The 15,463-nt window shown below is 60.5% G+C and overlaps 1 protein-coding gene across 7 annotated transcripts; it reads right to left on the bottom strand.

Moving 5' to 3' along the window:
• Positions 1 to 598: 598 nt before the first annotated feature.
• AIFM3 (apoptosis inducing factor mitochondria associated 3) lies at positions 599 to 14,845 on the bottom strand. 7 transcript variants are annotated; one of them, XM_064578052.1, is made up of 21 exons: positions 14,786 to 14,829; positions 12,835 to 12,897; positions 12,156 to 12,313; positions 8,092 to 8,305; positions 7,758 to 7,867; positions 7,459 to 7,568; positions 7,319 to 7,363; positions 6,995 to 7,091; positions 6,807 to 6,919; positions 6,428 to 6,514; positions 5,927 to 6,018; positions 5,686 to 5,816; positions 5,460 to 5,533; positions 5,288 to 5,359; positions 5,143 to 5,206; positions 4,461 to 4,537; positions 4,241 to 4,358; positions 2,929 to 3,027; positions 2,568 to 2,643; positions 1,922 to 2,026; positions 599 to 1,009 (listed from the first exon to the last, which is right to left on the bottom strand). In XM_064578052.1, exons 3-21 carry the CDS (start codon positions 12,184 to 12,186, stop codon positions 970 to 972), a joined length of 1,755 nt encoding a protein of 584 aa, XP_064434122.1. In that variant the 5' UTR covers positions 12,187 to 12,313; positions 12,835 to 12,897; positions 14,786 to 14,829; the 3' UTR covers positions 599 to 969. The 7 variants fall into 7 exon arrangements, with proteins under 7 accessions (XP_064434122.1, XP_064434120.1, XP_064434121.1 ...); XM_064578050.1 differs by having other exon boundaries at positions 5,460 to 5,575; XM_064578051.1 differs by lacking the exon at positions 12,835 to 12,897 and having other exon boundaries at positions 5,460 to 5,575; positions 14,786 to 14,845.
• Between the last annotated feature and the right edge of the window lie 618 nt (positions 14,846 to 15,463).

The following is a 15,463-nucleotide window of genomic DNA, read 5'->3' on the forward strand; positions in this document are numbered from 1 at the left end:
GCCCACGCCGCCCGGAGACGGGCCACACTTCCCGGCATGCCCTGTTTGCCCGGGGACTCGGCCTTCACCGTCCGCCGCTCTTGGGATCCCGGGTGGAGGGTTCCGGGCTTGCAGCGGCCTAGCAGGGAGCGTGACTATTCCCTTCCTGCCTGCGCCCCCACTTCTGCCCCCCGCGTCTCCCCCTCGGCATTCCTCTTGACTGGGAGGCAGAGTGGCACAGAGGCTCTAGATTCTCGTTCTTACTTAATAGCAGAGCCTCATTTTCTTTATATGCAAAATGGGGATTCAGGGAGCTGTGGCTGCCATGAAAAGCATGGGCTGTCTCAGGACCCAGCCCCTCCAGCCGTAAGTAGGCACATGCCCCCAAACTGCCAAGCGCGAGCCGCCTCTGACCTCTGAAGAAGCACTTCCCATCTCAAACCCTTGGCACGTGCTATCCCTTCTACCTGGAGTGCCCTTCTCTCAAAATCCAGATCCAAGACACTGGTTAGAGAAGCTTTCCCTAACCCCAGGGCCAGAATCAGTTGCTACCTCCGCTGAGTGCTCATAGGCCAAACTGGGGTGGCACTGAGCATTGTGTGGTTGTGCTTTCTCCCTCAAGAGTGAGTGTCTGTCCAATTACAATGGAAGTCACACAGATCTGCAAATGTGTGCGTTTTAATTTTAAGATAATGTCTAATATGTTGCAGGGTCCCGCAGGGGACCAGTCTCAAGAGAGGGAGAAGAGGATAGGCCTGTCCTGCCTCCATTGCCAGCCATCAGTGGCAGCTGAGGCCTTGGGGGGTATGCATCTCCTGGAGGTAGCAGAAGCCTCTCTGGAGGTGAGCCAGGCAATCGAAGGCAAGCACTGGGAAGGCTCAGGTTCTGCCCTGGGGAATCCTGGGAAATTGGAGGTTGGCACCTGCCCCCAGGGCTTGGCCTCTGTCCCTGGTGCCCAAGCGTGCCTGCCCAAGTCTGCTGCATGCGAGCTCAGGATCCTTTCCCTGTGAGCCAGGACATGTCGCCGGTCCTGCAGGAATGAGGGGAGGAGGAGTCAGGGTAGAAGACAGCAGGTTACCACTTGGCACCATGAACAGGTGATCCCTGAGGACAGCAGGGGGCCTGCTCTGTGCCAGGCCCTGGTGCCCAGCAGGAATGGGTACTTAGGCAGAGAGGGAAAGTCCATGGGGTACAGGCTCTGGGCTGAGGTGGGAAAGGCTCGGAATGGTCAAAAGGAAGGACAGAGGACCACGTACTTGCTGTGCAGCACAAACAGCCTTTTCGAAGGCGAGAGAGAGAGAGAGAAGGCCGGGGAGAGAGTATGTCACTTATCATGTTCCCTCTTGGTTTTCTATCGTTTCCAGCCTGAGGCCTACCCCTGTACTGTGGCCTCCAAGCTTTCCCCAGTCCCTGGGCAGGGGAGGGAGCCTCTCTGTAGGCAGTTCGAGCCCACAGGGTGACTCCCATTGGCACCATCCTGGGGTGAGGGTAATGGCTGACATCCAGTGTCCCCCAAACACCAAACAACCACCCAACATCTCTGTGCAGGGTGTCCCCAGAGGCATAACTATCTGCCTCCCCCACCCCCACCCCCCAGCTTCTGCCAGTCCCAACACAACCAAATCCAGTTGGGTGTCCCAGGCCAGGTGACTGCCCAAGCAGTGGCTTTGACCAAGGGCTTCGACCCTTCCCCATAGCACTGGCCTTGCCCTGGGACACAGCCTCTTCCCCTTCTTCTTTCTCCCCAAGAGCACAAATAACCAGCCCATTTGTAAACCACAACTCTTGTCCCACACCACCCCATAGTCCTGATGCCCCATAGACTGATGTGGACCAAGAATAGGGGGAGGCTCTGTAGGGCTACAGGAGTGGATGGCTACCAAGGGCCAGTCCCATGGGGGACCTCCCCCCCCCCCACCAGACCTCTGAAGCCCACACTCACTCCACCTCCCGCTTTCGGATGGCACGGCCGGAGGCTAGCACCTCAGCTACCTTGGAGACAATAGGATCGTAATTCATGCTGGCCACAGCAATCACCTCATCGCCTCTGCAGGGACAGAGTAACTGAGCCTGAGGACTGCCCAGCAGTGACCTTCCTTCTTGGAGACCCTGACGCACTCCTCTTCGGCTGGGGCCCAGAGAGAGATCTTACCCAGGGCAACAGGAATATCCTGAGCACCCAGCGCTCCTTGCTTTGCTTGGCCCAACATGGGCTTGGGGATCCTGCTAGAGGCCACGGAGGCTCCAGCCTTCCTCCTCAGCGGAGTTCAGGGCTGTGCTCCCGTCCTGGGATTACCACTCTCTACCTGTGTGACTTCCCTCGGTGTAAGAGTGGGAGTCAACAACACCCACCTCAAAGAGCTGTCCTGAAGATAAAATGTACTTCCTCAATGCGTGGCTGTTGGACTTAATACTACCCCGCCTCCTCACTGGTCCTTGGAGGGTCTCCCGCCTAGCTGCCTCCCTTGGCCACTCGGTCCACCTTTCAGGTAGGTCCCCTCCACTGGAGCAGAGCTCCTCTGGGATGAGCTCCCCTTCCCGACCGAGCTCCCGCTGCTTCGCGCCACGTTCCACCCCGTTGCTCTCACTTGGTGTAAAAAGCCACGAACTTGAGCTCTTCCAGATCCCCCTGGATAATGACGTCGTCGAAGCCTTCTCCGTACCCTGTGGGCCGAACAGGAGGAGGAGGGGCTCCGCCAGGTCAGCGCCCTGTGCCCTCCTAAATCCTCCCTGAACCCCCCCCGCCAGACCCCGCTCCCTTTGTCCTTTTAGGTGGTCCTTAGTGCCGCCCCCAACCAGTTTTTGCTCTTCCTACGGCAGACGTGGCCACGCCCCTAGGATGCTCATAGCCCCGCCCTAACCTCCAAGCTCCACCCCTGCACTCCCTAACACCTTAGCCACACCCCTAAATGCTCTTGGCCCCGCCCCTGTCCGGCGCCCCTCCGTTACCCGCGTAGCGCAGGCTCTTGCCGAACATGGCTGTCCACAGGTAGGGCACGGTGCTAATCTCCGCTTCCTGCGCCAGCATGTTCTGGGCCGCCACCCGCCCTGTAGGACCCAGGGTGGTGAGAGCCCCGATCCTAGCCCTCACCACTCCTACGCTGCCTGCCAGAGCTCTCTGGGGACCTCGGACATGTGGGGCTACTCCCCCTCCTTCTCCTGCCCAGAGGTCAAGTAATGCATCATTGCTCAGCCCACTGCCTACCCTCGATTGCAGCTGATCGGTGCAGAGGGACACCTGGTTCAAAGCCAGTCACTCAGATCGCTTCTCAGAGAATTTGGATGAAATGCCCCAGATCTGGATGGTCTGCTCCCTGGGGTTGTGGGGTTGTGGGTGTGCACACAACTAATCAGACACATCAGGTATGAAGAGGGGGGCAGGAGAATGGGGCCCAAGTACCCAGGGAAGCAGGGATGACAGCCACACCCAGGGCCCCAGAGAATAGCGTGGGTGGCTTCCCAGTTCATATGAGGCCCCCCTGGACCTGGTAGTTGGATGTCTGTGAGAGTCGCCTAGACCCTCCCAGTTAAACCTTAATTATACTTGGCCTTTGGTTCCTTAAAACCAGCAACAACTTTAGGCCTTGGACCTGAACAGAAATCGGTACCAGGAATGGGATTTCAGGCAGCAGATGCTCAGATAATGTGAAGCCAGGGAGGAGAGGTCAGTGAGGGGAGTCTGCTGGCTCTCCCCATGAGGCAGCCAACTTGCTGGCATGTACATCTTAGGGACCCAGAGCAGGTATGCACAGTAAGTGAGGCCTCAGGCCTTGGTGACCACCAAGTGTGTGTGTGGGGGGGGCACTCAGTTCCCCACTAAGCCCAGTTTCCAGGCCCAGGTGGCTGCCTCCCAAGGGCCAGCATGAAGCAACTGGGTTCACAGAACCAGTCGAGTGGCCCAAAGGAAACAGAAACATTGAATGGGAAGGTGGCCCATATCCTACTAAATCCCTTTCTCTCCCTGGGTGACTGCACAGGTTAGTGAGGATAAAAGGAAAGGAGAGGCGGGTGAAAGGATGGGGTGGGTGAGACACTGTGGCTAGTTGGAGGGGGTGTCCTGAGGGCACGGAGCGGGGGGATTGTCTATGGATGGGCCACAGGGCTTGCTGTGTCAGCTAGCTGGTCAGACAGGCCACCACCGAGCCTTGAAAGGCTACCCAGAGACCAGGACCCAAGGCCAACAACTGGGGGTGGGCCTGGAGGAGGCTGTCCCCAGGGTCTCAGCCTCCCAGCCCCCATCCTGCCAGGGGGCTGATCATACCCTGGGCATGAGCCATCTGCCAGTGTGGGATATTCACTTTCCGATTGTTCCTCCAGGCCAGGGGGAAAGTGACAGCATCACCAGCTGCAAACACGCCTGGGACGTTGGTCTGCATCATCTGTGGGGAGAGGCCCCGGGGTTCTGTGGGTGGGACAGGGGCCTTGGCCTGGACCTGCCACCACCTCCAGCCCAGCACCCTGCCAGCCCCGCCCAGCCCCACCTTGTTGACAGGGATGAAGCCTCGGGAATCCAGATTGATGCTGCTCTGCCTCAGGAAGCCCGTAGCGGGCACCGCACCTGACAGCACAGGGGCCACCATGTCCATTCCCTGGTCCCTCCCTTCTCCCGCTTCACTGTCCTCCATGACTCATACCCTTCCCTCACCGCGGTCCAGCCCCAGACCGATCGTCCAATGGGCTGCCCACCCTGCGGCCTTTATGTGTCCTGTCCCCTCTGTCTGGATCCCCCGCCCCAGACTGCCGTGCCTCCCACCCGGCCTCAGCTATCACCTCCTCTGAGAGACTCCACGAAGCCCCCCGGAAGGGGGGGTCGGCATGCCAAACCTCCCCAGCTCCTATGCTGCCGCCTCCCAGCTCTGTCCCTCCCCAGACTGGCACCTCAACTGGAGCAGGGCCCAGTTAGAGGCTTGTTTCTGTCCTGCAGCCCCCATGGGGCAGGCCGTGCAGGTATCTGTGGGCAGCGGTCATTGGGAACGTCCTCCGTGCCAAGCCCTGGCTACACGTGCGACACCCACTCCCCGACAGCCCTGCGAAGTGGGAATGGTTGGGGGGGGCCATTTTGTAGATGTGGAGACCGAGGCTCAGGGAGGGGAAGGGACTGGCCCAAGGCCACTCTGGAGCATGTGCAGGTCCTCGCTGGCACCCGCCTGCCCACCCACTCACCAATGCCCACAACACAGACGTCAGCCCGCACAACCTTGCTGCTCTTCAGCACGACCTCCTTCAGCTGTGGGGAGGGGGCGTGGGTGAGCAAGTCAGCCCAGCTCCTGGGAACAGGGGAGGGAGGGGGGCAGGAAGAAGGGCCCACCTTTCCCTCCTGGGCTCGCAGCTCAGACACCTCTGTCTGCATGTAGAACTTGACCCGGTTGTTCTCAAACATCTGTCAGGGCAGGTGGGCAAGAAGGCCATGGATGAGAGCATGGCCGGGGCTGGGCTGGGTGCCTGGGGTTCCAAGGGGCTGGGTGCCGGGGTGGGCTCACCTTCATGAGGGCACGCCCAACACGTTCCCCCAAAAATCTCCTGAAGGGTGTCTCCTCCAGCTCCACCACGGACACTGAGTGGGCCTTTTCGGTCAGATAGGCGGCCACCTCCATCCCTGGGGCCAGGGTGGTGGACGGCAGGCTGGCACCCTGCACCTCCCAGGGCCACTAGTACCCCGGGACCGGCCATCACAGACCATCACCCCCACCAGCCCTGGCTGCTCACCCAGGAAGCCAGCTCCCACGACCACCGCGTTGCGGCCCCGGGCCAGCCTCACCACACGATTGGCATCTTCAGGGGTCCGGATGGTGAACACATTCTCCACCTCTTTGCCTTTGCAGCTCAGCGTCTTAGGGCTGAGTCGTGGTCAGCATCAGTGAGGGGCTCCCGGCACCCCAAGCCCTCCCATCCAGGCTGGTGCCCTGCCGAGCGTCCAGCAGGGGACAACGGGGAGACAGCCTCCCACCTGCTCCCTGGTGCGAGCAGCAGCTTGCTGTACTCCAGCCTGAAGCCATCCTTGAACACGACCTTCTTGTTTCTCACGTCCACTGTGACCACCTGTAACCCCGCCGGGCAGAGTGTGGGCCTGGGCGTGGACTTGAACCAGGCTGCCCCTCCCAGCTCCTGCCAGACCCTCCAAACAGAAGGTTCCACAGGGGCTGGTCCTGCCACCTGGGTGGTCCTTCCTCCTGGCTTCTCTTTACACTTCAGACACCACCTTCCCCTCAAAGCCATCTTTACGCTCTCCCGTCCCAGCCCTGAGCAGATCTCTGCATGTGCCCATAAGCCTGCCGGGAAGAAGATCCAATGCTGTCTTCCAGGCCTGGAGCGCCCCGGGGGTGCCTGGACAGCAGGGCCAAAAGGGTAGGACACCCCCTGCCAAACCTCCAGGGACCCACATGGCCTCACATCACTTGTGGTTCCCACTAAGCCTTTCCAGGTTTATTTCCTAGCCTTGGCCCAGTACCTGGGCCTCGGTGAGCACCTCGATGCCATAGGCTCGGAAGAACTCCTTGGGCCTCAGGGCCAGCTGCTCAGGCTGGGCATCCAGGGACTGCAGGAGATAGTTATCTTGAGATAAGGCCAGGCGGCCATTGTTTCATTTTGCAACAGAGGACCCGAGGCCTAGGGAGGGTAGGGCTGGGCCCCATTCACACAGGGGCTGCGGGATAGAAGTCAACAAGCCCGCATCTTTCTGGGGGTACCACAGATAGGACTGGCACGAGCAGAGAGGGCAGCCGGCCGGACCCCCAAGGGGCGACAAGCAGGATGCTGAGAGGGCCTGACTGTGCCCAGAAGGCTCGGAGTCTGGGCCCTGCCTGGGCCCCATTTGCCCCTCCTCCCACCTTGCTGAGCTTAGGTCGGTCATAGGGGAGGTGCCGGTCCAGCGTGCACAAGACGATCCTGTCTGAGAACCCCTCCTGCCGCAGGGTCTCCGCACACACTAAGCCAGCCGCACCTGAGGGGAGGGTGCTGTGGGTCAGGGACCACCTCTCCCCCACCCCACCCTGCCCCTCATAACCCCACCACCAACCTGCGCCTACAATGAGCACGTTGGTGCTGCTGCTGTGGCCAGCACTCGGAGAGATACACTTGGCCATCACCTTGGTTCTTCGCTGTAGCTGCAAGGCCTGGGGGTGGCCGGAGAGCAGAAGGCAGCTGGGAGCTGGAGTCGTGGACATCCTCCCTGTGCCATCATCCCAGCAGGCCAGGTCCTGCTGCTGCAGTCCAGCCTCATCCCCACCATGTAGCCTTTTACTCTGTTCCCCAGCCACAGGGCCTTTGCACATGCTGATCCCTGGGCCAAGATGCTCTCCTCACTTCTCCCTTTTGCTTGAGCCCCAAGCCACACCCTCACCTGCTTGCTGGCCCGGACGTACACCTTCTCCTTCTCAATCTTCACCTGCAAGGACTGTGTTGCTCAGGACCAGGTTTTGGGGTACTCCATCCCTGGCCCTGCACTCCCCGGCTCCCACCCCACTGCCCGCCTGGCCCCACCTGGAATTTGTGCAGACTGTCGAGGCCAGGGAAGTCCTCCAGGTCACCAGTGCTGATGTTGAAACAGGCACCATGCCAGGGGCAGCGCACCCGGCCACGGGACAGCACGCCTGGGGGAGGGTGGTGCTGGGCTGGGGCCACCAGCAACAGTCCCTCTCTCCTGTGTCCCAGCAGTTGCTGGCTCTTCCCCACAGCCCAGGAGACCCCACTGATAGATGAGACCCTGAGGGTCCAAGGAGGTCCCAAACACCCTTCAGGGAGGTCCCGCCCCACTTCCCGTGTGTCCTGGGACAGCTCACCTTTCACCAGGGGTGCGCCATAGTGCGGACACTTGTGGCCCAGAGCGTGGAACTCCCCGTTGTCCTTCACCAGCAACACCTTCCCCCAGCCCAGCTCCACTTCCCGCATCCTGGGGAGGGGCTGCACTCAGACCTCTGGTGGGCACCCCTTCCCAGAGTCCAGCTTTCTGGGGAGCAGGCCCAGACCGGGAGAGGCCACGATGGTGGGGGCTGGTGCGGGCGCCGGTCAGGGCCCCTTCCAGGCCTCCCAGCCCACCCCATCCAAGGCCTGCATCTTGCCTTCCCATCTTGGGCCCTCGGACGACCCCCCGCCTCCCCCAGGCCCAGCACTCACTGGCCATTCTCGAGGTCCTTGACGTGGCAGACGGCGGCCTCCACACAGTCCTGAGCGCTGGGATAGGAGTGAGGGGCGGGCAGGCGCTCATCGGCATGGAAGTGGCGGGCTGTGCCGTTGCCCTGGTAGGCCCGGGGGCTGCCCTTCCCGCCGGCCAGCAGCTCCTCCTTGCCCCGCTCCTTCTCAGGTAGCACCACCTCGATCTTGAGCTCCACTGTGGGCGGGCAGCGCAGCACCGTGAGCCCCCAGCCGGGGCCACCCCCTTCCCTACCTCATCAGCTCTGGCGCTGGCCCTTTGAGTGAGTTCTCCTCCGTGCCTCCACCTTTCCAGAAAGCCCCCTGCACCATCAGCAGAGAGCCTTAAAACGGGCGAGAAACAGAACAGAGGCAGCAGGAGGATGAGTTCATCTCTGCATGTTTTCTTTTTCAGTAACAAATGAGTGAGGGGGGGCACTTTGACCCTGACATTGCCTTTTCTCCAAGAATCTATGTGGGGGGAAAGAACCCTGGTGCCCTGAGCCCTGCTCGGACTGCAACAGCATGGTCCCTGATGGCAGGGACATCCATGAAGGATCAGGGTCCGTGTAGAGTCTGACTCAAGTGAGAACAGGGCGTCCAAACCTGGGTGCGGCTCATTTCCCGGCCAGTGAATCTGGGTGACGGCAAACAGACAGTCTGTTCTGTTTGCAACTTTCCCGTAGGTTTGAGGTTTGGTTTTTTTTTTTAATTAAAAAAAAAAAAATGTACACAATATATTTTCAACTTCTTAAAATAGCTATGCTCACCAATTTAAGAATCCATCATTTGCCAAGCCCTGGGTTTTAAATGTTTTCATGTGCAGGGATCTGGGGCCTTGGCCGTGAACCCCACCTGAAGGGGTAGGTGCAGAGGGGGCGTGGGGCCCACCTCTCGAAGCCTCCACACAGAAGACACTTCCTCAGAGTGCCCATGGGGCCCACTCTAGCAGGCAGTTAGCCAGAGACTGTCATTTTTGTCTTTATATTTTTCTGCATTTTCTACATTCCCTACAATGTGCCTGGGGTGTTTTTCTAATTAGAAGGGAACAATAAACAGAATTTTTAGCAGCGATAATCCGGCCTCCTGGGCTGAGTGATGGACGCTAAGCCCCTGGCACAGCATGGGCCCAATGAGGAAGCAGGAGGTGCCTCTCCCAACTCCCAAGGCACCGGAGCCTCCAGGCCTCTCCCCATTTCACCTCTGATCCCCTCCACCCCAGACCTGACCCTCCAGAAACAGAGAACACGGAGTCACACCTCTGGGCCTCTGCCTATGCAGCTCCCTCAGCCTGCCATCCCTCCCAGCCCTGGCTCACTCCTGCCCATCCACCTGGACAACTCAGCTGCTGCCTCCTCCGGCTGCCCATTCCTGGCATGTGCCTCATCTCGTGCCGTGCTAATCTCCCACCCTGGCCTGGCCCGGAGCCCGGGAAGGCAGACCCGCACCCCCTGATCCTCAAGTCCCAGCCCTTAGCCTGGCCCAGGCACAGCAGGGGGCAGGGGTGAAGGTCGGCTCCATGATTCCAACTGGGCAGGAAGGGCCCCAGAGCCCACCACCATGCTGAAGCTGTTGCGTCAGGTTGGGAGGGGGTGTTGAGGGTGGGGTAGGTTCTTTGCCTTCATTTTCCGTACTTTATGTAATGGTATTAGAATGTTTTGAGAAGAATTCAAAAGGAAAATACTCCCAACTCAGCTGACACCAGCTATGTGAACTGTAGAGAGGAAGCTCACAGGAACAGCCTGGCAGGGGCCCAGATAACAGCCAAGCCAGACTGTTTGCATCCTCCACCTCCTTCCAGAAGGCTCCAAGGAGCTCGATGATGCAGTCTTAACAGGAAGCCATTAAGTCAGATGCAATAGTGGAAAGGTGGATGGAGAGGGGGTCTCTGCTGATCCACAGAGCCAGATCAACCCTAGCCTCATGATTCCCAGGAGCCCATGTGACCATGGGCCCCTGCCTTATCCCCTTTGGACCTCAGATGCTTTCATTATAAAACAGAGAGAACAGTGCCTACCTCTTTGGTAGTAGTGAATGCCAAAGGATTTAATATATGTAACTCAGAGTAGAAGCTCAACAGATGACGCTGGGTAGTAGCATTTTATTGGTTAGCTGTGAGCCTCCTAGCAGCCATGGCAAAAAGGGAAAGCCTTTAAGTGGCACCTGTGGCCTAATCAAAGGCAAGCGACTAGATGCCAAGAGAGCTGCACTTCTTCCTAGTTCTGAGCTTGGCCAGGGTCTGGCCCGGAACACTTGTTACCACAAACACAGAGCCAATGGAACATGGGGAGTGAGCTCAGGAATGTGTGCTGATGTGTTCCAAGCCAGAGTCAAGCAAGATAGAAGGTAAAGAGTTTGCACAAAGAGCTTTGGCTTGCTCTGGTCTCCCTGTAGCCCCTCTTGACCCCAGCTGAACTTCTTTGGTGCAAATGTTCTCACTCACACACCCTGAAATTCCCTGAACCTCACCCTTGACCTGCCCAGTGTGGGTGCCTGGGGCCTAAGCTCCTGCCTTCCTGTCATAGCCCTACAGGGGAGTCCTGAAAGCAGGGAGCCTACCTCCCCAGAGGGGATAATAACGTTCTGCGCATGCCTCCTTCCTGTGTGCCAGGCCCTGAACTAAGCACGACAAGCGCATGGGGTTGGGGCGGGGGGCAAAATTGTTAGCCCCACTTATACATGAAAACACAGAGGCTCAGAGAGGTGAAGTCAGCCGCCTGAGGCCACACAGCCAGGAAGGGGCAGGGCTGGATTTGGGCTCAAGAATGCAAGTTCTTACCACTGCCTCTGGGGCGGTGAGAGCTGCCAACTCCTGACCTGAGAGCTGGGGGCCAGGGGTCTCAGGCAGGCCAGCCTGTTGAGGTCCCTTAAAGGAAGCTGCAGGTGGTATCCTCTGCTCTTGGTCTCCCCAGACCAGCTAGCATTTTCCTGCCCACTTCTGGTGGGGGGGAAGGCTGAGGTCAAGACAATGGCCATCACTTGCCCAAGTCATACGTGGAGTCAGAAAGGGTGGCGGGATCAGGCCCAGGGCTGGGTACCCACGCCATCGGCCTGGGGGGAGGGACAGCTGGCTCCCGAGGCAGGTGCGGGCGTTCCCTCTGCCTGGCAGGGCGTTAAAGGTCTCCTCTTGCCCCCAAGTTCTCCCTCAGACCCAGGAAAAGGAGGAAAGGCTCATGTGTTTCAAGGTAATGGAGCCGATGGGTATCAGGTATAAGGGGAGCTGGCCGGGGCAGGGTGGCCCGGGTGGCAGGTGGGCGGGGCACTGACTGGGCACTAGAGAGGCCTCTCTGGGCCTCCATTTCTTCATCTGTGACACGCCTCCATTCTTTTGCCTTCCTGAGGGTTGTGAAGAGAGAAGAGGGAAAATACGGGCTGGAGAGAGAGCCCAACAGACAGAAGTCTCCATGGAGAGCAGACCCAGGCCTCCCTCAGCACCCAGGAGGCCCCCACCTCAGGCTGGAGTCGCTTGGGCCAGGCAGGGCAGGATTTCCTGCACAAATGGGGAAACTCGGCCCAAGGTCACACAGGGCATCAGAAGAGGTGAAGAGGGCTGTGATCTGTCCACTCCACCCTCATGGCAACTTCGAGAGGTCAGGCTCATTTTGTAGAGAGGGAAACTGAGGCTCAGAGAGGTAACTTGCATGCCCTGGGTCACCCAGTGGCTGAGGGTGTCCTCGGAGTCCCTCTTCCCCAGTCCTAAGGGGAAGGCCCCCCCTGCCCTATCCTGGAGCCGGAGGAACCCTAACTTCTACTTTCTGAGAAAGGTTCAGCTGCTATTCCCACCAGAAGCACCCAAAGCCCCAAATAAAGAGGGGGACCCATTGGAGGGGGGCCAAGAGAATGCTCCAGGCCCCCCACCCCCTCCTGCCTGCAGGGAATTAACATTCAGAGCAGCCTGCCGCCCAGCCTGACCTACTTCAGAGGCAGAGGGGAGAGGGGGAGGAGGAAGGTGGCTGGAGGAGGGAGGGAGGGAGGGAGGAGGGAGGGAGGGAGGAGAGAATGAGGCAAGGAGGGGGGAGGGAGGGAGGGGGCAAGAAGAGAGGAGGTACCTGGCTTGGGCTTGGAGAAGCACCCACCCATGGCGAGTGGCCCACAGATGAATGGGAGGCAGATGCACAGATGATAGGCTGTGGGAGGCCTAGGGTGCCCCGGGAAGTGGGGCTGGACTCCCCATGGCCCTTAGAGATTCTGGAGCTGCCACCAGGACCTGCAGGAGAGACAAGGGGCATCTGTAGGGACCAGGGCCTTGATGGGGGTTGTAGGGAAAGATACAGAGAGATAGAGACAGACTGGGGGGGGGGGGGGCTTCTGGAAGATGCACACATTTGAGCTGGGAGCCACTGCATGTAGGGGACCCTGGGAGGCACCTCCCTTTTGAGGTCGTCCAGGCCCCCTACCCTCACTCCCCTCCCATTTTTACCTGTGGGCTGTGCCTACTGCCTAGGGGGCCCTCTGCTCCGGATCTCAGCCTCTCTTTTAGGTCCAGCCCCACAGCTGCCTTGTGGGGTAAATCCTGATTTCTGTAGCCCACTGGAAAGCCAGCAGCCTGGGAGCTCTGGGACCCCTCCATTCTTCAGGGAGGCCACCATGCCTGGGGTCCAAACCCAGGTCCCCTCAGGCAGATCAGAGCCCTCCTGATCCTGGGGTTTCTCCTTCCTACAATGGGGGTGACATTTAGTTCTCCTGGGCCCTGGCCCCCACTCTGGCTGGCAGCCCCTAGATACCTACCTCCTCCAGGGGCAACCACTGCTTCTTCCTCCCAGCCCAGCAGTGGATGGAGGCTTCCCAGCCCTGGAAGGCAGGGCAAAGGGGCAGGGGTCCAAGAGGCCGCCCAGCCTCCACCCCTCCTCCCAGTGTGAGTGAGGCCAGGAGAGGCTGGGGGGTGGGGTGGGGTTGGGCTGGGCCAGTCCACTGGTCCCCAGGGAAACCCAGCTCCATGGTGAACGGAAGTGGGCGGCCAGCCCAGGCCTGATGAGGTTGGGGGAAAGGGAGGCCAGGCACACAGCCCATGCCCAACAGCCATGAGCTCCCACCCTGTACACAGCCCCCACTTCACAAATGCCCTCCAGGCCTGTGGTGCTGCGATCACATCCAACAGCAGATGGAGAAACTGAGAGGCCAAGGGCTTGCCAAGGTCAAGCAGCAGGAAGGGGCGTCCAGGTGACCTCCTCCCTCCCTCCCCCCTTGGTTAGTTTCAAGATGGGCAGGGACCCAGGAAGCCCCCATATCACCCTGCAAGCCACAGGGCTAGGGGAGAGGTCACCAGATCAGCAAAGAGATCCCTGCAGCCAAAGAGTCCTCAAGGCCACAGGGTGGGCCTTCTGGAAGATGCAGCTTACAGACTGGACTTTGGAAGGCCTGGGACAAAGGTGTAGCTGCCTTGTTTACAAATGACCTCCCCCCAGTCCATCCCACTGTCATCCCCCCTGTGTCCCCTGGAAGTTCTCCCTGAAGTCTAACTTGAGGTGGGGCTGAGGCCTACTTGGTCTTGCCCAGATCCCAGCAAGGGCTTTGAGTGGGTGCCTGAGCACAAGGGGGCCAAGAAGACAGGAGGAAAAGTTGGGGAGGACCATCTACCGCCTGGCATCTGATCTTACCTGCGCTAGAGGCACCCATTACAGTTCAGGAGACAGTGACAGCCAAAGGCCACCTGGGCATCCCGATACTCTTTCCCCCACTCATCACCAAGGCGGATCTGTAAGACTTGGCCACCCCTGCCCTGCCTGGCCCCTCCCTGGGCACAAGGGGGCCCTCCCCAGATCCCTGCCCACCTCCTTCCTGCCTGGCCTCAGGCTTCACCTGCTGGGCCACAGATGTCTGAAAATGTGGGACCCCCACTTGCTGTCAGGTCCCTGTCTGGGTGGTTTCTCCCTTGCCAGGTGCCCAGGGGTCCTAGACCCTCCAGGGCCTTGGGCCTGGAAAGAGATTTGCTGGGGACTGAACCTTCTCCAGGCCCACTGTGTGCAGGCGGGCTTGGAGCCCTGCCGCCTCAAAGGCAAAGGTTCTTGCCTGTGGAGCAGCTGGAGGCGCCCCCAAGATTTTGTGGAGTGCTGTCTCTTGCCCACAAGCGACACAGTGCTGAAAAGTTGTAACCGTGCCCAAGCGCTAACTACCCACCAGGAGCCTGTGTCCTGATTCACGGGGACACCGTCCCCCCAGGCCAGTGCAGGCTGGGCAGAAACGGGGGGGGGGGGGTGCTGTCCAGCTGGGGCCCTCAGAGGCTTCCAGCCTTCCTCGGAATGGCAATCAAGTTTGAGGGGTGTCCGCCCTCACCGGCTCCCCCGCGGGGCTCAGGCGCAAGCCTCTCCTGTCTTTGCACGTGCAGTCCCCTCTATCCGGGAAGACCTTTCCGGCGGCCTTCCCGCTCGTCCAGGTGTCCTCACCAAACCGGGCGGCCCCGGAAGGGGGACGGGCACACAGTAGGGCGCCAGGGCGAGCGGGGAAGGGCCCGGGCCGAGGAGGGGAGAAGGAAGAGAGGCGCTTCGGCCCCCAGCTTGTCTCCCTCCCTCTCCGGCTGCCTACCCCAGCCCCCATCGCGCCGGCCCCGGGTCCGAGACGTGCGAGCGCGCCCGCTGGCCCGGGGCACGGAGGCAGCGGGGCCGGGAACCGGCAGCCGAGGGGGTTGGCGGGGTCGGGGGCCGGGGTCCTGCGGGCTGGGGTCCCCGGGGCGGGCGCTCACCTGGGCTCGGCGCGGGCCTCCGCTCTGGAGCCGCTCGGGGCCGCGGCCGCGGGGTGGGGGGTGGGGTGGGGGGAGGGGGGGAGGAGCGGGCGGGGGCGGGGCCGGCGCTGCGGCGACACTGCGGCCGGAGAGCCCGCGGCGCCCAGCACCGCCCCGCCGGGTCCCTGCTGGTAGATGGGGGTCGGTCCCGGGTCAGGGGCCGGGCCGGTGGCCTCGGAGTCCGCATGCGGGTCGCGGGGTGTGGGGGAGGCATTCGGGGGCCCTTCTAGTCGTGGACACCCCCAGCGGGGTCTGGGTTCCCGGGGATCCTCTGGACCCTAGAGGGGCGCCAAGCTGGACTGCGCACCGGGTCTGATTCTTGTTCCTCTTCTTTCTTTCCGAAGTCTTCGAATCCTGGGCGGCGGAGTGACGTGGGGGGTGGGAATTGAATCATCCGGAGTAACCTCCCCAAGAAGGAAAACCCGAATGACTCGCGACTGCCCCATAGGTACCTTGACTCCTTTTGGGGTCTCAGTCTCCTCAGTCTCCTAGCTCCCCCTCTCCCCACACTTCATAAGGTCTATCTTAAATTATATTTTATTACATTTTCTTTTTCCCACCTGTCACTATATCAGAACTTCCTGGGTCCCTCTAAATCATGATGCACCCTGGTGTTGTGTCCCCTCTTCCAGGAAGCCT

Source organism: Mirounga angustirostris, unplaced genomic scaffold (genome assembly GCF_029215605.1).
Source record: "Mirounga angustirostris isolate CCGP_5_RB_7025 unplaced genomic scaffold, mMirAng1.0.hap1 SCAF_14, whole genome shotgun sequence".
Lineage (NCBI taxonomy): Eukaryota > Metazoa > Chordata > Mammalia > Carnivora > Phocidae > Mirounga > Mirounga angustirostris.